Source organism: Phocoena sinus, chromosome 7 (genome assembly GCF_008692025.1).
Source record: "Phocoena sinus isolate mPhoSin1 chromosome 7, mPhoSin1.pri, whole genome shotgun sequence".
Classification (NCBI taxonomy): Eukaryota; Metazoa; Chordata; class Mammalia; order Artiodactyla; family Phocoenidae; genus Phocoena; species Phocoena sinus.
The window spans coordinates 29,797,959-29,820,753 of NC_045769.1; the positions used below are offsets into that span (position 1 = coordinate 29,797,959).

At 39.7% G+C, this 22,795-nt stretch overlaps 1 protein-coding gene across 1 annotated transcript in view; it reads right to left on the reverse strand.

Moving 5' to 3' along the window:
- Positions 1 to 22,795, reverse strand: part of ADAM23 (ADAM metallopeptidase domain 23) — a 171,844-nt gene that overhangs the window by 62,758 nt on the left and 86,291 nt on the right. Inside the window, exons 4-6 of the mRNA XM_032637474.1 lie at positions 12,792 to 12,855; positions 1,545 to 1,627; positions 440 to 503 (exon numbers count right to left, since the gene is read on the reverse strand). Coding sequence (XP_032493365.1) covers positions 440 to 503; positions 1,545 to 1,627; positions 12,792 to 12,855 — 211 coding nt within the window. The remainder of the gene's footprint in view (positions 1 to 439; positions 504 to 1,544; positions 1,628 to 12,791; positions 12,856 to 22,795) is intronic.

A 22,795-nucleotide genomic window follows, 5' to 3' on the forward strand; every position in this document is an offset into this window, starting at 1 on the left:
AAGAAAACTAAATATTGTATAATATAATCATAGTTCAACCCACAGATTTCCCCACTGAAGAGTCTTAGATTCACAAAAGTTGTGTACTTGCTTAGAGTCGTACAATTATCTAAAGACCGTGAGAATAAAAGCTAGCTTAAAGGAAACCAAGGTGGTCAGTACAAAATAAAGCATCCTCTCTGCTCTTTCAGTAGACTGGGAAGAACTGGTCTTAGCTTTAGAAAACCTAGGTTTGATGCCTCTTACCATGCCTTACTGGTATGTGACCTGGGATGTGTAACTTAAGCTTCAAAACTCATGGTATCAGTCCAAGTGTGAAATAAGGTGCTATAGATAAATGCACTTTGAAACCTACCAGATTGTCTCTTTATTGCTCAGAAACAAAGATGCTGGAAAAGTAAGGAAAACATAAGGAAACTGATGTCACAGTCAGACTCACCTCATCATGAACCAGCTCCAGTGGCTCTATCATATACACAGAGGTATTATCTTCAAACATACCACTGTGAAAAGAAACCACAGAAGGAGAGTTAACAAATATAGCAAACATAGTCTGTCTTTAAAGATAAAGAGTGTATCTGAATAAATACCTTTATACTGTCCCAAATCAAATTCACATACCTGCATGGAATCACACTGTGGTCCCACCACTGCACTAGACAGCGTATAGGCTACAGAGAGTGTAAAAAGTGTACACCAAGAGCATACACATTATACCTGGCATAATTAGTTTTTGAAATTAAATGGACAGATAAGAAGATTAAACTGGGATAGAACTATTCACACTGTTCCAGTATCTCAAGTTATTATTACAGAACCACGTACAACTGGCACAAATTTGTTATGCAAATCCAATATCATCTGTGAGAAGATAGACAGGTTCTTCATGTATAAGAAAAAGCTAAAACCATCCGATTCTGAAGAGGCAAACAGAAGTATCTTTACGCTTGCAAGTTGTGAATTTCCATTAAGACTCTGTGTTGAAAATCGCATTTAATTTTGAGAGACACAGGAGTTTTTATAAAGTGTGTAGATAGGATTTTCAAGATCCCTTTCATCACATGGCCACAAAAGACCTTTACATGAACTGTTACTGTGTTCGAGTCTAAAAGGAATCTACAGATGTTTTTTAAGAGCCTGCCTGAAGGCCGAAGCATGGGCTCCTCTCTTTCGAACCCCACCCTTGCCTGGCCACTTCCTGCTTATCCTTAGGTTATGCTGAGTGATAGTTCCTCTGGGGGATACCTCTGGGAAATCTTTCTCTACTAGGGTCGGTCATCCCAAAAGTCCCTGTCCTTCCTCTTCACAGTACTCACCAAAATGGCAATAAAATAATAATCTGTATAATCATTTGTTTAATCTCTAAATCACCGGCAAACTATGTGTTAACAGAGCAGGGACTTTGCCCTCCTTGTTCATGACTCCACATGCACTCTCTAACCCAGGACTGCTACAGAAGAGTCACTAAAATAACTATGAAAGACAAGATGGAAAGGGTGAATGGGTGAAACCAAGTTCATTCTCCCAATGACAGTCCCACATACTGAAGTCCATTGCAGGTCGACAGAGCCACCCTGGAGTCCTTGATACCTCTGATGTTTCCATGGTAATAACAGTGCTCTCCACCCTGCAATGCAGAAGAAGATTTCATTGACAAATTATGCTTTGTCCATCACGATTCACTCTTTGGGATGATTCTGTAAAGCAAAAAGAAAGGCAAGGATGATCCTAGAAACTCCTCCTGTTTGATAGGAAATCTCAAAGAGCACTAGGCAATTTTTCAACTTTTCTATAAGAAGTAGGTGTATATTCAATGTAACGAAGGAGAAAAGCCTTTAACAGAGGAATAAGACACCAATGCAACTGGAACAACTTATATACCTTTCCTAAGCATGTGAGGGAGTAGACACTTACCAGATATTGTTAGGGAATAAAGTCTTCTACATCACTGAGGAGAGGCCCCCAAAGGTGCTGTTTAGAATCATTTTTTTATGGAAAACTACACAAAGCTTGGGAATTTTCTTTCTTAACTTTTAAAATCAGTTTTTGAATTTTTTTAGAAATAATATACGAACTTAGTTTTCAAAGGCAAATAGTAACTGCGAGGACTGTTTTAAAAAACACAGCAGTTTCCTGTCGCTTTCTCTCACCACCGATACATTTTTAACACTTTTAGCTGTTTCTTCTGTTGTTTACCAATGTATTTCTTTTTTCTTTTCTTTTTTTTTTTTTTTTTGCGGTACACGGGCCTCTCACCGCTGTGGCCTCTCCTGTTGCGGAGCCCAGGCTCCGGACGCGGAGGCTCAGCGGCCGTGGCTCACGGGCCCAGCCGCTCCGCGGCATGTGGGATCCTCCCAGACCGGGGCACAAACCCGTGTCCCCTGCATCAGCAGGCGGACTCTCAACCCCTGCGCCACCAGGGAAGCCCACCAATGTATTTCTGAATGGAATATTTATACTGTTATGTCCTGATTTATTTCACTTTAGAAATTACCTTCCTAATATAGAATCTTGAAATCCCCTCTCGCCCCCCATACATTCCAACACACGTCACAGACTTTTGGTTAAATTGATATTTAGTGTTCGTATTATGACTATGCACATATTGTTCATAGCTGTGCCACTCTGGTTACATTGTCTTTTTTGCTCCATTTTAAATTTTTTCGAGAACTTTTATTTTCTTCTTTGGTTTTCCACGTATTTAGCACGTACATAGGCCCTATTATCTAAAACATTATCTATAACTCTTCTAGTATGGTCAAGCACATCAGGTAATTTATCACATCCATTTTGTTCCTGGAGACACCCCTCTTGCTTCACCCTCCTGCTGGGCCTGATGCACAGCTGCTTTACAGGACTTGTCTGTAGCATCATCCTGGGAACTCCTTTGTCCCCTTTCTGTATTGAATCCTAGATCCCATGTCTTCTCCATTCATGGTCCCTTTTCGTGGAGGTATACACCCCCTGGTAATTTGTTGAACAAGTGTTTGTAGAAGATAAATTTGATGAGAATTTTCATGTTTGAAAACCCCTTTTTCTATCTTCACCCTAGATTGATCTTGTGGGTGGGTAGAGAATTCGAGATAGACAATTATTTTCTCTCAGCATTTCAAAGGAATTGTGCACAGTCTTCAAGCTTCTAGTGTTGCTTTTGAGAACTGGAAATTATTCTAATTGTTGACGCTGTCTATACAATCTATTTTTCCCCTTTCAAGAAGACTGTAGGAAATTCTATTCACACCCATTTCCACGAAATCTCAGGATGTGCCTCCGTGGGGACTTTGCTTACTGATTGCACTGGGCACTCTGTGGCACCTCTGAATCAAGAAAATGCACTCTATCCAATATTCTGTAATCATCTATATGGGAAAAGAATCTGAAAAAGAATGGATACATGTATAATATATGTAACTGAATCACTCTGCTGTACACCAGAAAGTAACACAACATTGTAAATCAACTATAGTCCAATATAAAATAAAAATTAAAAAAAAAACAACTCAGACTCCTCATGAAACATATTTGAGCCTGTGGCAGTGCAGGTAATAAATAATATATCCATTAAAATATTTTAAAAAGGAAAATGCATGCACTTCAGTTCTGGGAAACTTCTATTATTTCTCTGATAACCCCCCTCCTTTCCATTTTTCTCTACAAGCTGAGCTCTTCTACCAGCGTAGGGAAGGAATGGCTGCCTGTCTATCTGGGGTAAGGAGTAGATCAGGAATTTAGTACCTTCTCTATGTAGACTTTCAACCAATCTTTCTGTTTTCTGGCACCTTCAATTCCTGGGGCTTTCTGGGTGCAGAGACACAAGCTGGCTTTGTTCTGCTTGGTTTTGTCCCAGTGGAACTTAGCAAAGCAAGAAAAAAACCCTCATCCATCTGCTTTCTATCACCTACAATTTTACGGACACCTCTGATCAGCTGTCATCTCTTCTCTTGTCTTTATCCTTGTTTACACCCTTTTTAAAATTCCTTAACTGTTATTTGAGTGGCTTATTGTCAGGAAATTGAGATAAATAGAAGCACTGAATCCACATTGCCTAACCAGAAGCTTCCTATTTGTTTTCTTTTATTTATTTATTTATTTTATATTGAAGTATAGTTGATTTACAATGTTGTGTTGGTTTCAGGTGTATCGCAAAGGGATTCAATTATACATACATATATATCTCATTTTTTTCAGATTCTTTTCCCATATAGGTAATTACAAAATACTGAATATAGTTCCCTGTGCTATACAGCAGGTCCTTGTTGGTTACCTATTTTATATACAGTAGTGTGTATATGTTAATCACAAATTCCTTAAAGAGAATACTGACTTTGACTTTTTATTAATGATTTACATTCATCTTGATCACTGCTTATTAAAGTGTATTACAATAGCCTCAGAGGCTACTTAAGTGCCTAAAGGGGGTTCACCCACACATCAAATCACCACTCCCCAACCAATTCTGTTTGTTTCCTTTTAGTAACTATAATACACACTTTCAATGTTGGTTTCTAAAATTGGTATTCTAATATTTTTACTATTTTGTAAAGGATTGCTTTTCCGTTCTCAAAGAGCAACTCTGTATATAAATAATGACTTCTATATAACATGTCAAGTTCTACTTCCATTTTCAACTCTGGAACTTATAAGCACAAATGGTGTCACACATTTCAGTAATTTGAGAATCCAGGTCGATACTCGGCAATTAAATTTCAGACTCTTCCCATGATTCTAAAAACAACCATAGGTAACTGTAAATTCCATCACACCAGTTATTTAGCACTTTGTGTCACACCAAAAGGCTATCTTAAGTCAGGTGATTGTTAGAAGTACACAGCAAACACTGTCATATTTATTTGACCTTTCTAAGAAGAGCTCGGTTTTTTAGATTTTCCTACAAACAATCTTTTTCCCCCCAGAAAATATTTCCAAGTCCTTTCTTAGATTTCAGTTTCATTCACTTGCTGAAGGTTGATGCTCTCTCAGTATAAAGGTCATTGGTACCTGTTTGAGTTAAGGCAGAATATTATCTGAAGGGAACTGTTTGGTTCACTGTATATCTGGATGTGGATCACCGTATTTTCTCGACTTTAAATGATATTTGTGGTAACATCTAATCCCTGATGTTTATCATAAGAAAGCTTTAGTATCTAAATTGTGGGATTATATTAAGCACTATACACAATTTGGCAGGTTCTCATTTAGTGTCAGTATTAGTAGCATTAGAGGATTTTCTGAGTTTCTTCTTGCTAAATTTATACCAAGTTTTTGAGAAAGCATTACCAGAAAAGTACTGTTTGGCAACTCTCCAGATTATGCAGCATTTTGTTAACACCACCACAAAGTAACATCTTCGGGTATTTCATATTAAATAAATCCCCGTTAAGAAGACGTATTCCCTCTTGGATATCAGGATGACAGGAGCGGGTCACTGCAGAAGGGCCCCTGGCAGAGGGCCTCGTTAACGAAGACACTGAGTAGTCAGCTCTGGGGGTGCCTCCACCCAAGGAGCTAGCTATCTGGAACACTCACTGTCTCACTGTAACTGCTATCTCTATGCACAAATAGGAAGACACTCGCAAAGTGCTAAAAGGCTCTGCCAAAGACAGCAAAAAGCCAAACTAAATCCCACAACTTCAGGCTCCAGTGTTTCTTTCTCCAATCAGGAAGGCCTCAGACAGTTCAAGAGTGCTGGCCAGACCCTTCGAGATCACCACTTATGAGTGGATCACAGATCTGTGACTAGGCAAACAGCAGACAGGAGAACCAAAAAGGGCTCACTCAGCACATGACACAAGTCTCTGTGTGCCTCCATGGGCATCAGCATTTTCAGATTAAAACCTGTCAGTCAGTTACTTATATTCAACAAAAATGGAACATCTAATAAATGAAGATTACTGGGTAGTCAAAGGAACTTAAAAATCCTAGCAAGTGTGCTCCCCAACTTTCTCAGCCCACCACTTCCACATAAAACCCCACAAGCCAGATAATGCTCAAACAACCCCATTGGAAACCATCAGGCAACTCCCTCAAATAATGAAACACCGAAGTCACGTGCATCCTTTAACACATTTCCTAATCAGATGTGTGACAGCTCTGTGAGTCTAGTGATAACTTCGTGAGGGAAAAAAAAGATTTGGCTCCCTGGTATTATTGACTGAATGACAGAAATGATTTGATTCTACTCACTTTATTTTTTTCACTTTTTTTTGTTCTTTTTTTAAAATTGGAATATAGTTGACTTACAATGTTGTGTTAGTTTCAGGTATACAGCAAAGTGATTCAGTTTATCTATCTATATTCTTTTTTAGATTCTTTTACATTATAGGTTATTACAAGATACTGAGTATAGTTCCTTGTGCTACAATACAGTAGGTCCTTGTTGGTTATCTATTTTATATATAGTACTGTGTATATTTTAACCCAATACTCCTCCACCTTCCCCTTTGATTTTACTCATTTTAAATAGAACCTATTGGAAACAGAATCTATCGTTTCAATATAATTTATTTTAAAATTGCCCCACCTTTGTGTCTGTTTAATTATCTCATCTGCTTCAGTAAAGTTCAATCAGCCAATTCTTATTATCCTCATTGCTTACGAAACCCTCATAAACCTGGGCATTCATGGTGACCAGGCACTGATGTTTTCAATCAACTCCTGTACATCTGGATAAACATTTGAAAAGAAACTCCACAGGCCACATTTCACAAATGTGTATATTATGATATTCCAGGTTCTGAATATGGTAATTAAAAACTCTGACACTATACTCAAGTGATTATTCTATATGCATATCTTTAAATACTTCAAACTTGTCAACCAGCATGATATATCAATCTATTTAATAAATCATTGGGCTGGTTGCAAAAAAAGAAATGTTTTTAAAAATCTATGGGCTTCCTTGGTGGCACAGTGGTTAAGAATCCACCTGCCAATGCAGGAGACACGGGTTCAAGCCCTGGTCCAGGAAGAGCCCACATGCCGCGGAGCAACTAAGCCCGTGCACCACAACTACTGAGCCTGTGCTCGAGAGCCCACGAGCCACAACTACTGAGCCCACGTGCCACAACTACTGAAGCCCACGTGCCTAGAGCCCGTGCTCCACAATAAGAGAAGCCACTGTAATGAGAAGTCTGTGCACTGCAATGAAGAGTAGCCCCCGCTCAGCACAACTAGAGAAAGCCCACGTGCATCAACAAAGACCCAGCACAGCCAAAAATTAATTTTTTAAAAATCTATAATGGGGGGCTTCCCTGGTGGCACAGTGGTTGAGAGCCCGCCTGCCGATGCAGGGGACATGGGTTCGTGCCCCGGCCCAGGAAAATCCCACATGCTGTGGAGTGGCTGGGCCCGTGAGCCATGGCCGCTGAGCCTGCGCATCTGGAGCCTGTGCTCTGCAACGGGAGAGGCCACAGCAGTGAGAGGCCCGCGTACCGCAAAAAAAAAAAAAAAAAAAAAAATCGATAATGGGACAAATGTACCTGAATTTGAATACTACAGAAAAAGGATACAAAAAACATTTCAGAGAATTGGACAACTTGAGAACTCAACACCTGTTTATTTACCTTCATTAAACTCAAGGGGAAAAACATGTTCAGGTATGAGAAGTTTGGCTGTACTATATATATTTTAATGCTACATACATTTTTAATAGTTCACACAAATCACACTATTCAAATTTAAAATAGCTTTGTGAGGAGCCAGTGTGGTCTGCTCTCTTGATTTCCTGGGGAATTTTTTTAGCCTCCCAGTCAGGAGCCTTGCCCACAGAAGCCCATTCCCTCTGACAACAGTCCCTGCCAAGAAGCCTTCATGGACGAAGTGAGCTTGAGCTGAACCATGGTAATGATTTGATAAGGAAAGCATAAAACACATTCTAGGAGGGTGACGTGATTAAAATGACAAAAGAACAAAGGCGAGAATAGAGTATAGAACCCACAAGGACAGGGATTTTTGTCTGCTTGGTTCACTAATGCACATCCAGCTGCTAGATCAGCGACTAGATCAGAGTGAGTGAAATCAATATCTGTTTAATAGATAAATAAGAATGGCTTCTTCATGAGCCTAAGTGACAAGACCAATCTGAAAGGACCAGAGGATTTATGTTTGTTGAGACAGTGGGTAAATAAACGCCCATTACCTACTTGAGAAGTTTTTTATTTTAAGATGCTCTTCTATAGAGTATAATTCTGTGGTTTTTAGTATATTAAAACAGGGTTGTGTAACAATCACCACTTTCTAATTCCAGGATATTTTCATCACATCAAAAGGAAATCCTTTGCCCATTAGCAGTCATTCCCCATTCCTCCTTATACCTCCCTAACCTCCCCCAGCCCCTGGCAACCACGAATGTACTTTCAGTCTCTATGAATTTCCCTACTCTGGACATTTCAAATAAATGGAACCACATAATATGTGGTCCTTTGGAACTAATTTCTTTCATTTAGCGTAATATTTATAAGATTCATCCATGTTGTAGCATGTATCAATCAGTACTTCATTCCTTTTTATAGCTGAAAAATATACCACGTTTTGTTTATTCACCAACTGATGGACATTCGGTTTGTTTCCATTTTTTTGCTATTATGAATAACACTGCTATAAACATCCACGTACAAATTTTTTCTTGGACATAACATTTTCAATTCACTTGGATATATACCGAGATGTAGAATTGCTGGGTCACAAGATAATTCTATGCTTAAATTCTTGAGGACCTGCCAAAATATTTTCCAAAGCAGATCCACCATTTTCCATTCCCATCAACAGTATATGAGGGCTCCAGTTCTCCAGATCCTTGTCTGCACTTGCTATTGTCCATGGTTTTGGTTATAGCCATACTAGAGGGTGTGAAGTGGTACCCATCCAAGTTTAAACTCAAATGAGAGAGTGACGCAGGTGAAATGGGGATCAAAATATCACCTTCAATTTTAGTGTTGCTACATTGGAGGAGAGGATCAGCTGAGAATCCAGTGGGCCTACTAATGCTGCCGCCTAAGTTAGCCAGACTTACCCACCAAGGCACAGACAACATGGGATAACCAACACCCTCCCCCAACCCACCCACACCCACAAGGGCTGCCACTGCATAACTGAGAACAAGTAGAGAAAATGTGCCCTTCCTGTAGGGAGGTGGATCTCACCCAAAAAAGGGAGGAAAGGACTATGTAGCCGTGCCCAGCTCCTTCCCACCAGTTAAGTCGCTCTTCTTTCCCTGGGCAAGAGGGAGCAAGGGGACAGGAAGAAGCCAGGGTGAGAAAATAGAACTAGGAAAGGACGATTTCCTCACCCCTTAATAAGGATGAAGAGCAATAAAGGGAAGTAGGGACAGAAGTACTCTATCTATCTATTCAGTCTTACACTATTGGCCAGGTGGCAGTTCTTTTCATAAGAAGAGAAACCAAAGTATTAGTAGGCATTTAAAGTTAATGGTTCACCTAAAAGGGATTTAATAGAAATATATTAAATTTGAAAATAACTATTATACCATCATACTGATGCCTAACTCCTTTAGAAGAACTGACACACTAAAAATTAACTTATTTTTAATAGTTTCATCAACAAAGTTGACCAACAAATCAACAAAGTTGTTTTGTCACATACTGTGTGCAAAGCACTGTGTTAGGAACTCTAACAAAAGCTATCGCTCCGGCTTTCCTGGTGGCGCAGTGGTTGGGAATCCGCCTGCCGATGCGGGGGACGCGGGTTCGTGCCCCGGTCCGGGAGGATCCCGCGTGCCGCGGAGCGGCTGGGCCTGTGGGCCGTGGCCACTGGGCCTGCGCGTCCGAAGCCTGTGCTCCGCAGCGGGAGAGGCCACGGTAGTCGCGGGGTGGGGGGTGCGGGGTGCCGCGTACCGCGTACTGCGTACCACAAAAAAAAAAAGCTATCGCTCTGTTGGTGCACAAGGAAAGTTCTTCCACGTGCATTTACTAATACCTGGCATCTATTCTACACTGCCTACTTAATCTGCTGATCTCTCCAGTTCCTATATTTGCTTCACAAGGAAAGAAGCCCATTTAGCCCACTTTCATCCAATAAAAGTAAAAGCCTAAGACTTTAGCCTCTTCTTAACTAGAAGTGGGAAGTAGGTAGGGGCTTCATAGCTGTGATATGGGAAGACCTAGACAGGTTCCTCCTAAGTGTGGTTCATCATTTTGTTCGACTCTAATTCCCAGAATATTTTAAATGTCCACATTCAGATTTCACTTCAAAGCCAAGTAGCCTATTAGTGATTCTGTTCCTCCCTAGTCATGTGAATAATGGTGTGTGTGTGTGTGCGTGTGTGTGTGCGTGTGCATGCACACGTACTTTTGTCTAAATAGTTTGAGATCTTTGGAAGAAAGGTTGCACGGGTGTAAAAACAGGTTTATTTAATCTAGCCATTCTTACATACTGATTTTCTTTTCTGGTACTTGATACAAAGATTTTCTTAAACAACATGGAAGGCAATGTGAAGTTTAAAAACATGTTTTTAAAAATGTGTATGTAATGGTAGTAGAAGCATGAATTTATACAAACTTTCAGAAAAAAAAAACTCTCAATATGTAGCAAAAGCCTTAAAAATATACCAACTCTTTTTTTTGTTCGTTTGTTTGTTTGTTTTTCGGTACGCAGGCCTCTCACTGTTGCGGCCTCTCCCGTTGTGGAGCACAGGCTCCGGACGCGCAGGCTCAGCGGCCATGGCTCACGGGCCCAGCCGCTCCGCGGCATGCGGGATCCTCCCGGACCGGGGCACAAACCCGCATCTCTTGCATCGGCAGGCGGACTCTCAACCACTGAGCCACCAGGGAAACCCTATACCAACTCTTTAACCCAGAAAATTCCATTCTCAAAATTAATCCTTAATTATTAAAGAAGTGTTCAAAATGTATCTGGAAGGCCTTTCCTTAAAGTTATTTGTACAGTGAAAGAGTAGAAGTAATCTAAATGTCTATCATTATGGGATTAAACAAATTATAGCAAATGAATTGGAAACAATATGATACATTTTTTAAAAATAAAAGTTTAGAAGAATTTTGAATGAATGCTAAAATGTTTATAATATTGTTAGGTTAAAAAATTCTCCCACAAGATAATGTGTACCATATCACCTCAGGTTTTAGAGTGTTTATATAGATACATACACATTCATTACATATAAAGCAAGTAAGTTTGGGTATAGAAACTGCTTGGAGAAAATGGGTCATAAATAAGAAAAAAGCAATGAATACAAAAACAAACTGCAAGGAACACCTCTTTTGTCACAGTTAAAATACCCTTTGTTTTAAGTTTTAGTTACAACTGATGCAAGATTTGATGTGTCTTATTCATGATAAGGCCTCCATTTGGGACCTCAAATGACCTCTGAAGGCCAATTAGCTATTTCATTTCTTAAAAAAAAAAAAAAAAAAAAAAAAACCTTCTTGTGAGAAGTTTGGATCAGGTTACCGCAGCCTGCAAAGGTGGTTCATTTGCTGAGTCTGTAAAGGTCTCAGGCAATCTTCTCTTCTCCAGACTCATGATTCAGCATCTGCGGTGCTCACAGCACTAGCACAGCTGACAGAAGCTTTGTTTCGTACAAATGCCAGGCAGCACTGTTCCCGTGCTTGATTTAGCATTTCTGTTCACTTTCCACAGCATTAACTTTTAAGGAGATTCAACAACCCCCCAGATGCAGCCTAAGGCGAGTACTGACAGACTAGTAAGAATAATAGATGGAAGTTCTTAATCTAGGGCATAAAATTCAAAGGTTTGGAACGCACATCAAACTACAAACGTCCCAACTGTTAGTTGGACAGTTATAAATCCGGAGAAATGCCATGACCCCTCATGGCAGTAATCTCGGTTCATACCACCTATAAATACTTGTTAAGAGGTTATCAGACGGACAAGCCCAGGTTACCAGACTGTACAACCCAACAAACCCACACATGAAAGGTCCACTTTTGTGCCAGTGCTCATTAGCAATCAAGGAAACAACCCAGTAATGCTTCCCCCCTTTTTTGTTTCCCTGTTTGTGTCCCATTCCCATGGCACCCGTGGACGCTCTTTAGGCTCAATGGCACTCTGTGGCCTTCTGACAAATCAGAGTCTCTGGATGCAGCCATTCCAGGGATTTTCACCCTGACTGGTGGAGAGCAACTGTGTTCCTTACATACAAGTACATACATCTCTCTCTCTTGTTTCAATCTAAACCCACTTTTCCTTATTGATCTTCCAGGAAGAGAACAGTTAACCTCCAAATGAAAGAAATCAAGCACCCCACTGCATTTATATTACAATGCTTGGTGGCCTTGAGAAGGCTTATGTGTCCTCTTTCCACTTCAATTTCTTCCTTTGAGCAACAGGAATAATAATACCCACCTCAGAGGATTGTTGTGAAGATTGAGAGGGAGAATGTTCCCGACATCTTCCTTTCCCCATCTGTCCTCTGCCCTTCATGGGTACCAAGGTCCCTTGGACTAAACAGTCACTCTAACAGCCCACCCAGTCCGATCATTCAATTTCTCTGCCCATGAGCCTAGTGCTGCCATGGAACTGGAGAGCTCTTGATACCGTTCACTTACATAAGATACTGTATGTATAACCAAAACAATGATCACTTCTTTATTGGCTGGAGTCTCCAATGTTATCTCAAACATTTGTAAATTTTAATCAATTTCTCCTAAACTTATTTTAAATTTAAAAATAATAGCCTTGTATAAGAGGCCAGAGGATTTTAGTGAGATAGACAACAAAACAATGCAGTGTGCAAGGAACAGTTCTATGATTAAGTACATTTATACTACAGGATGTCCATGTGCTATTGACCATACCTTAGAGTACTGTGGTTTCCCATTTTCATAGTGAATCTCCACATAATCAGAAGACAGCAAACCACTACAAAGGAAAGAAAATAGAGTGATTTCCACATCTAGGACACTTGGAGGTTTAAAAATAACCAGCTCAATAAATGGATGTGAGAGCCTTGTAAACCGCAAAGCGCTCCAGTCCACAGTAAGGACAGAACAGGTTATCATCAAGAGTCTCAAATGTTATCCTGCAACAAATCACTCCTCCGTCTGTTAAAAAAGATAAAATACAAATAATTTAAAGATGAACTCCTTTTATACGCACATTCATCATTTGATTGATATGTTAACATTGAACAAACAAAAAGGCAGGTAACGGGAGAAGACAGGCTCTACATAAATCCCACAGTTACGCTCTAAACAAGTGGAATCTCAAAACAATCGTTGAGGAAGAGTACAGAGAAAAGACCAGACAGAAAATATTTTAGGCTTTTCAAGCCACAGGGTCTCTATAACAACTACTCAACTCTGCTGTATTATCACATAAGTAGCCACAGGCAGTATGGTCGTGTTCCAACAACACCTCATTTAGGGACACTGAAATCTGAATCTCACATAATTTTCACCAGTCAGGAAATTTTTCGTCTTTAATTTTTTTCAACCATCTGAAAGTGTAAAAAACTTTCTTAGCTTGAGGTCTGTACAAAAACAGGAATGCTGGATTTGGCCCACGGGCCATAGTTTGCTAACTCCCGGAATAAAGAATAACAGTTAAGAATATAGACTGTGAAGTCGGAGTGGGGTTTAAAACCTAGCCCAGCTCCTTGTTAGTAGTGTGACTGTGGGCAAGTTACCCAACTCAGCCTTTACATGAGTCACATGGAGACAACAAAGAGTGTGAATCTCATACACCCCAAGAGGATTAAATGAAAGCATCCACATGAAAACTCAGAGCTGAGTGTGTGCCCAGTAACGGGCACTGCGGCTGTCACTATTTTTAACTCAGCTTCTTCCAACGCATTTCTCCCTATACAATGTGGGAAATAAGAATATGTGCCTCCGAGGCAGCTCTGGATTGTTAGGGCATCCGGGTTCCTGTTTGGGCTCTGCCACTAGAAATAATGATTATAAGAGATCACTCACATTGACTGAACACTTACTACATCCCAGCCACTGTTCTAAGGACTATAAAGGTAGAACCCATTTAACCCTCATGGTAACTGAAGAACAACAGTAGGTTCTACGATGAGCTGGATGTGTGCCCTGCATTTAGGCCTCGATTTCCTCTTCTGCAAAAAGGTTGGAGCAGACGATGCCTCAGGTCCCTCTTGCTCTGACATTCTGTTTTCTATAATTCTGCCTAGTAGTAGGTTTTCTTATTAGGAAAACTTGACACTGCTTCTTTAACAGAAGGATGGGAGGACCCAATGATTTCACATCATTTTGAGAACTGCACCTGATGTGGTTCTAAAATGACCCAGTGCAGAGGGCTGGAGGAGGCTCGGAGCCAGTCAACTGAATAACTGGGAGCCACGTGTGTGCCTGGTCCAGCCTGGCTTCCTGTGTGAGCAGAAGGACAACCTTTACAACATGGAAATAAAGCAGGTGCTTGTACCTTGGACAGGTTTTCCTACTGAAATTACTAATCAAACGTGTGTCTACTGATGATTCTACATTTGAAACTAATTATGGTACGTCTACTCATTCCCTTTTCAAAATCTCAATAATCTTAACAATAATGAGAGTTCTTAGCTCTCTATACTTGAGAACACCTGAGAAGATACAGAAAATTCTTTCAGTCCTAGTTAATGAAGTCAGCACTGCGAATGTACATAAACAGGGTTGTTGTTGGCAGCACTTCTCTGAGGAATCTTTCCGCAACACCAAGAGGCAGGGAGGTTGCGCTAACTGCATTTTAATTACCTCTCTCTACAGGTCATTCATTATTTTCAAAATTCTCAACCACACCATCACTGGAGCATGTCTAACAGTTGAAAACAAGGTACTTTAGACCGCTACTCTTGTTTGTAATTACAAAAGCAGATAAAAACATTCTAACCATTAACTGCCAAACGGATAAAGGTCACTTTAATTATCGTATTTCTATCTTTTCAAGGGCCTTTTCCCCACGAAGGACATACCTATTTCTAATATCTCCCGCATTTGAGAAGATTTTTTTAACCTATTTATTTTATTTTATTTATTTTTGGCTGTGTTGGGTCTTCATTGTTGCACACAGGCTTTCTCTAGTTGCGGTGAGTGGGGCCTACTCTTCGTTGCGGTGTGCAGGCTTCTCATTGCAGTGGCTTCTCTTGCTGCGAATCACGGGCTCTAGGCACGTGGGCTTCAGTAGTTGTGGTGCGCGGACTTCAGTAGTTGTGGCTCACGGGCTCTAGAGCGCAGGCTCAGTAGTTGTGGTGCACGGGCTTAGTTGCTCCGCGGTATGTGGGATCTTCCCGGACCAGGGCTCGAACCCGTGTCCCCTGCATTGGCAGGCGGATTCTTAACCACTGCGCCACCAGGGAAGCCCTGAGAATCTTAAAGAAGAAAAATAGCTACTTTTCTAGGAAGGACAGAGATAGACATAAGACCATATCCTCCCTTTCACAGAGACACTCTACTCTCCCACCTCCTACAAATAGCACCACATCCCCATTTGCACCACCCTTCCCTCCTGTCTGACCATTCTTCCCTTAAAACTGTTTTTTTCACTTATCACAGTGTCCCCAGCACCTGGCATAATGCCTAGTGTATAGCAGATGCTTAATCAACATTTGCTGAGTGAGCAAACACCTACCAACATCCACTATACGCCAGGCCCATACCATGTGCTGGGAAGTGGGGATGAAGAATGCAACTCTCTGAAACTGAAACTAAGCAAATCAGTACACATGTATGAGATTCGCCATCTCATTCTAGAATATTATTTGTAATCTTCCTGAAAGTGAATTAATGTCAACTGAAATGTAATCTAATTACAAAAGTCTTAATGTAATTTTGAAATGAGACTTTTCAGCGAGGGGCAAGTAACACTGGAAAGGAAGAACTGAATAGCTAATTGTGTGGTGGTGTGTCTCCAGCTCCACCCTGCAGAAAAGGAACAGGTAGGTCATCTGTATCTCTGTAGGCCTGAAGATGAGTTGTCTGGCAATCTCCACCTGCACATGTTCTCCAAGGCCCTTCCTCCACTTCTGCTCTCTGTAGTTTCCCTAGTAGAACTTCCTGTTGAAAATACAATGTTCTAACATGCCAATACTGATCTAATTAGCAATTATGGTCCCGAGTATAAATAGTCATTGTACTTTCTTGTTCAGCCAGTCGGGTGTTTGGTTCTGAGTTGTCTGATAACTTGGGAGGACTGATGAAAAGGAATTTCTGAACATTCTAAGTTCTGAAATAAACATCCTTTTTCTAGTCATTTAAGTTACAGAAAAGCTATACACCCCAGCTACTACAGTCCTTCTCATGCAGGTTATCTGGTGAAAGAGAGGTGGCCTTGGGAAGTAAGGAGATAAATGCAAGGTGAAAGAGAGTGGAAGAATTGGAATAAGAAAATTCTCTTTTGATTATTGTTATGGAACCTTCTTGCTCACCGCCTTCATGGTAAATCTGCATCACAAAGGTAGTGAAAAGAACTTGAACTAGACAATGTGATTTTACTCGGCATATGAAGAACAAGTATAAGCACCTTAATGATGCTGAACTCCAAGAGCAGGAGAATGGCAAGACTATTAAAACATGGCAACTGAGCCAAGAGTCAGATCAATGAAGGGGACTGTGGCGGAAATAATGCTGAGTATCCACCAAATCCCATTTCATCTTCCCCTTCCTAGAACAGTAAGACTATATTTCACAGCTTTCAGAGCAGTTAGGTTGGGGTCAAGAGATTGAATTTTGGCTCATGAGGTATGGGGGGAAGTAATATCTATTCTTCCAGTTTGACCATTAAAATCCATGCTCGATTATCCGAGCTCTCTCTTCCCTGGAACCCTGGCAGTCACATGCCCTGGAAGCCACATGCCCTAGATGGCATAGCTACAAGGTGAATGCAGCCTAGGTTCCTACATCTTGACTGGAGAAGAGCTTCCTAGGAAAGCCACTCAAATTGCATTAGACCATAATGTGGGTAAGAGACAAAATATTACAGCGTTAATTCTCAGATTTCATCTTTACTATTGAAACATGGTCTAAATGTTTCTAATTCCAGCATCTATCACAAAAAAAGTTTTAGAAATTTATGTTCAAAGAATTTCAGAATCATCAGCAAGTATACAAAGAGAACTTCTATAAGATCTAGGCATTGGAAAATCACACAAAGAGGGAAGTTTTGCCTATATAAATATTTGTTGGAGTCCTCGAGTTATGTGTCTAATGAAAGAAGGTACATGAATAGTCAGGTGGTCAAAACTCCAAAAGTTTATATCTTACATTCCTCCAAGGAGGCTCATTATGGAAAAGCCAAGGATCTGAGTAATTGGAAAAGTAACTTATCAAGAATCCCTAGTGCCTGGAAAAGTCATTAACCAAGAAGAGTGAATGACTTCTAGTTTTTTGGTCGATAACTTGAATCCCTTACTTTAAAGAAAGAACTAGATGTCTTCTTTTGGACAATCCCGGTCAGGGCAGGCTGTGAGAGGGTTAATCAAGCAAATTAAATTGTTCAGAATGAGATGACATAGAGAACAGGGCCTTGAGCTCTAAGGAAGACTACTAAGAATGGCAAACATTGGACCACAAGATGTGGTCATCTGCCCTCTTACCAATTTCTGTTGATTAAAGAGTCCGAGGATCTGGCTTGGTAACACATTCATTCACTTAGTGACAAAATTGCTGAGCACTATGGAGATTCTCAACTTCATGGGGCAGCAAGGATGACAGCGTTGGACCACGCCTGCCCCCTCTTTCCACTAGAAGCTTCACATTTTTCCTTTTATACACATAATTATTTTAATTCATTAAATAGTTACTCTAAGTTGTAATGAGGAGAGACACAGAATTTAAACTAGTACATTCATACAAGCAGAAGCTTGTAACTATACTATTATCCTACTGTCCTTACATTGCTTTCCTCTTTTTTTTTTTTTTTTTTTTTTTTTTCCTTTGCAGCACACGGGCCCCCCACTGCCGCGGCCTCTCCCGCCAAGGAGCACAGGCTCCGGACGCGCAGGCTCAGCGGCCATGGCTCACGGGCCCAGCCGCTCCGCGGCATGTGGGATCCTCCCGGACCGGGGCACGAACCCGTGTCCCCCGTATCAGCATGCAGACTCCCAACTACTGAGCCACCAGGGAAGCCCTTCTTTCCTTTTTGAACACAACAGACTTAAAAAGTAAGATGATTCTTCAACCACCACTTCTCTCAAGTCTTAAGAAAAAGTTAGACTCATCCACCTAAAATAATTTGTATGCCAAAAGTTATTTCAGCTAGGAAATATACACTCCTTTGAGTGTAGACAATAAAATAAGAGCTTCAAAGCTGTGTTCAAAGATTGTAGACATGGAGAGGTTGAGATTTAAGAGAGTAGAAATGATACATTAAGTGGGTGAAAGTAATTATAGGTTGAATTGAGGCTTGGTGTTAAGTCAAACAAAGATGGCATGGTAGGCAAGGGCTGGGGAATGTGGGCATATTTCATAGGAACAGAGCTGGAGGTGGAGAGTACTCCTAGCACAGGCAGCTTGTAGAGATGTGAGCTTCTTTGAGGGTCACGACAGGAATTTAATGAGCTCCTAAACCACTTTAATGTGTAGGGACTCATAAGTGATGGCCCATGCACCATAATACAGTGAAGAACACTCAAGTATATTAAGAATAGGAAACATAGGCAGGGCTGCAAGTTAATAGATAGGGCAGTAGAGAGAAGAGGAATTAGGGGAGAAATAAGGGATGAACTTGAGGTGATGTAAAAGCTGAGGACCCCCACGTGATCAGCCGATAAGAGGAGCCAATTATGAGTTCCCCTCTGAGGAAGTAGCATCAATAGAGACATTTTTACTTACACAAAAATAAAAGATGTCTAATTTCTCCTCCCCAGCTTTTAAGCCATACCACTTGAAGTGGCTTAACACATTCCTAGCATGGCTGCCAGCATCTCTCTAAGTATACCAGTAATTTTGAGATTCCTCTATGATAGAATTGTAGTTACTTTCACACAAATGGGTAATTTTACCCCCATATGTCATGAAACAAAAACAATTTTAAACACAGGGAAAACTGGATGTAAATAAAGATAGCATACCTTTTGAACACAGTTATGCAGGACTGAAATGCTTTGGTGCACCATTTTCAAAGCTAATAATGAATATGATAGTTTGTTGAATATTGCTAATATAGGTTCTTTTCTGATCTGCCCAATATTTATTTATACTATTATCAAACCAGGCTTTACATGCAGTAAAATCGTAGAGAAATAGATATGGATCTATTATCAGCCTTGCCTTCTGGTAACTTTGTCTCGAAGAAAAAAACTCTCCTCCAAGTCTAGTTTTTGCCATCTCCCAGGACAAGAGCTCCCTACTTGTTTCATTTTTCAGTCTATAGAGAAAAAGTGTACATGTGTTTATACAGTGTCCATTCTTCTCAGGTATACATGAAATAGTCAAAAGTGTAAAAAGGAAATGAATGGGAAAACTACCAGAAATAATAAGAATTAAGTAAGATAGCCAGTTATAAGATATATATGCAAAAGCAAAATACATTTCTATGTGCACAAGCAAAAATAACCTAGAAATAATCCAGGGGAAAAGTTTCTACTAACAATGACAACAGTGGCAACAAATGTTATATACGTAATTATGCATGCGGGTATTTACACATATATGTATAGATGTACATGTACTCTGTAACATTAATGTAATTCCAAACAAAATTTCAGAAAGTTTGTTTAACTTGATGAAATTATTCTAAAGTTCATCTTAAAGAATAAATGTTTATGACAACCCAAACATGTTTTTCAAAAAAGGAGTAACAATAGGACCTCATATTACTACTAGAGCACTGGCCTGATTAGATGGACAGCCCAAAGGACAGAACAGAAAGTCCAGAGATTCAAGGTCATATAAAAAATGTAATATATGGAAATAATGACATTTTAAATTGGTAAAGAAGAGAATAAATAGGTTTGGGACAAGTGACTAAACATTTTGGGAAAGTTAGATCCCTACATCAGATCTTACACCAAATAATAATATATGCTTTAAAGGAATGCATGTTTTAAAATAAACTTACTATAAAAATATAGTTGAATGTTAGGAAGCAGAGACCATTTTATGCATGATCTTAAACCCAGAAATAATTTTTAATAACCGATAAGACTATATAAGTTTTTATAATTTCCATAAGTTAAATTTTAAAATACCATAAACAATTGCAAGGCAAACTGAGAAAAAACAAGTATATGAAAAACAAAGGGTTGCTATTTTTTGACATAAGGAGACAAAAACAAATAAAAACAAACAACCCAACAGAACGTAGGCAAAGAACATGGGCAGATGATTCACAAAATATTATGTACAAAATGCAATTCACAGAGAAAAGAAAACAGAAATACTAACGGTGATCAATCATACACAAATCTACAATTGTATTAGTAATAAAACACCTGTAAATTAAAATAGCCATACGAGACCATTTTCCCCCATCAGTTCAGAAAATAAAAAATGAGTAATAGTAGCTAGATCTGGCAAGAGTGTAGAAAAATTGGCACTTCACACATTACTGTGGGGAAAATGAATTAATATGTCTTTCTACGGGACAATTTACCAATAGCCATCAATCCCTGAAAGCATGTTCACCTTAAATCCATAAGTTTCTATAATCTTATAAGAGCTACTTATAAAGGTTTCCTGAGGAAATAGCTAGCCAAGAGCAAATAAACACACACACACACACACACACACACACACACACACACACCCACACACACACAGCTATCTCGGCAGGTGATGCAGATGCGAGTAGGTTTAAATGTGCTTTTACATTACAGATGCTTGGAAACATGGGAAAGATGTTCACATCATTCATTGAAAAATGCTAATGAGAGAATGTTATGATGTTATCTGGTAACTTTTTAAAAGTATGTTTATACGTGTATATTCACATATAGAAAAAAAAAATCTGCAGAGATATACACACAAATATAACAGTAGGCTATCGCTTCCTGTAGAACTTTCAAAGGTTTTTATTTTCTTTCTTCGTTTACCCATAATTCCTAAAGTTTTTACAATGAACATACTTTTGCCTTTTAAAATGAGGAACCACAATACAAGCTATATTCTTTTAAAGGAAGAGAAACATAGCTCTTTAGGAAGGGGATGAATTAATTAACTAATTAATTAATGACTAATTTCAGGCCCAGGAAAAGAGTCACAGGCATTGACAACCACCACTAACCTCGCTGGGTGCAGTGGTCAGGCCCGGCTGCCTCCGTCCCCTTACATGGAGGTTGGGGTGAGGACAGAAAAAGAAACAAAATGCAATCCCCACCCTCAAGGTGACTATAATCTCACAGCTAAAATAAGACAGGACAGCATGTACCCTAATATCATAAATAGTAAACCATCAAACTGCCCCAAAGGGAAAATTAATTTCAACTAAGATGATCAGGAAAGTAGGGCCAGCGCAGGTTCAGGACAGAGTATAGACAGGGAAATACAGGCAGGAAAGAACAGGTCACATAGACAGGAACCAGGATGTGCAGCCAGGGAGGATATTCAGGGTATGGATAGAAGTCCAGTGGCCAGGGCATAAGTCACGGGTGGATGGTGTTTAAAAGGCAGGATTGGGACCAGGCAGTACACAGATTTAAGCAGAGGAGTTGGAACTTCTGAAGGAAAGGGCACTCTAGGACCAGGAACTCACACTTGGAAGAGCTCAGAGTAAGCACTGCGTTTGTGTCTTCAGAAGCTGCAAAGTCTTTAGGTCCTGAGAAGGACTTAACACAGATACTGGCTCTTTTACTGGGTCAATTAGAGCCATCTGCAAAGTAATTAATGTTAGCAGCAGGAGAGAACGGCATGAGACCAGCAAAGACACTAAGAAAAGGCCTTTCCACATGTGAAAACCTGTAGATTTAACTTTCCTTCACTCATTCAATTAATGGCTGAAGACTGGATGAGAAGCAAAAAAAAAAAAAAAAAACGAAAAAACAGAAAAATAGATGAAGGTTAGATAAAGAAATGATTTTTAACAAAAAGTTAAGATTATTTCATTTTTATTTAAAATTTCCATTTCTTTTTTTATTTGTATTAATGCAGTTAGTTTTATTTTTTAATTTTTTAATTTCTATACAATTTTTAAAGGTTACTTTCAACTTACAGTTATTAAAAATATGGGCTATATTCCCCAGGTTGTACAACACATCCTTGAGACTATCTTACACCCAATAATGTATACCTCCCACTCCCCCGCCCCTATGTTGACCCACCTTCCCACTGGTAACCACTAGTTTGTTCTCTGTATCTGTAAGCCTGCCTCTTTTGTGCTGCATTCACTAGTTTGTTGTATTTTTTAGCTTCCACATATAAGTGATACCATGCAGTATTTGTCTTTGTCTGACTTACTTCGTTAGCATATTGCCCTCCAAGTCTGTCCATGTTGCTGCAAATGGCAAAATTTCTTTAAATGTTTTTACTGTGAATTATAGATATTTGTCCTAAAATTTAGTTATGCAAATATTAGCGTGAACAGCGATTTTATGTTGTTTTAGTAAAGAGTAAGGTTTTTGTAGAACAATTACAGTTGTCTTTTGTGTGCTCTCCTCCTCCTTTTTACCCTACCAAGGAGGAGCCTAACCATTTCTTTCTCTTGTGTTGACACAGTCTGAGCATGTACGGTATCTGCTGGCTGACCTGAGACCCAAGGCCTCCACAGAACCTGCACGGCCCTATAAAGGAAAAGGCATTTGACGTTGTCATTCCTCTGTACTGATCAGAAAACAACATTCTGTGCAATCATGGGATCCTTCATACATAGAACACAGAGACCTTTAGAGATGATAACCATGGTCCTTCTAAATACTAGATATGTTTAT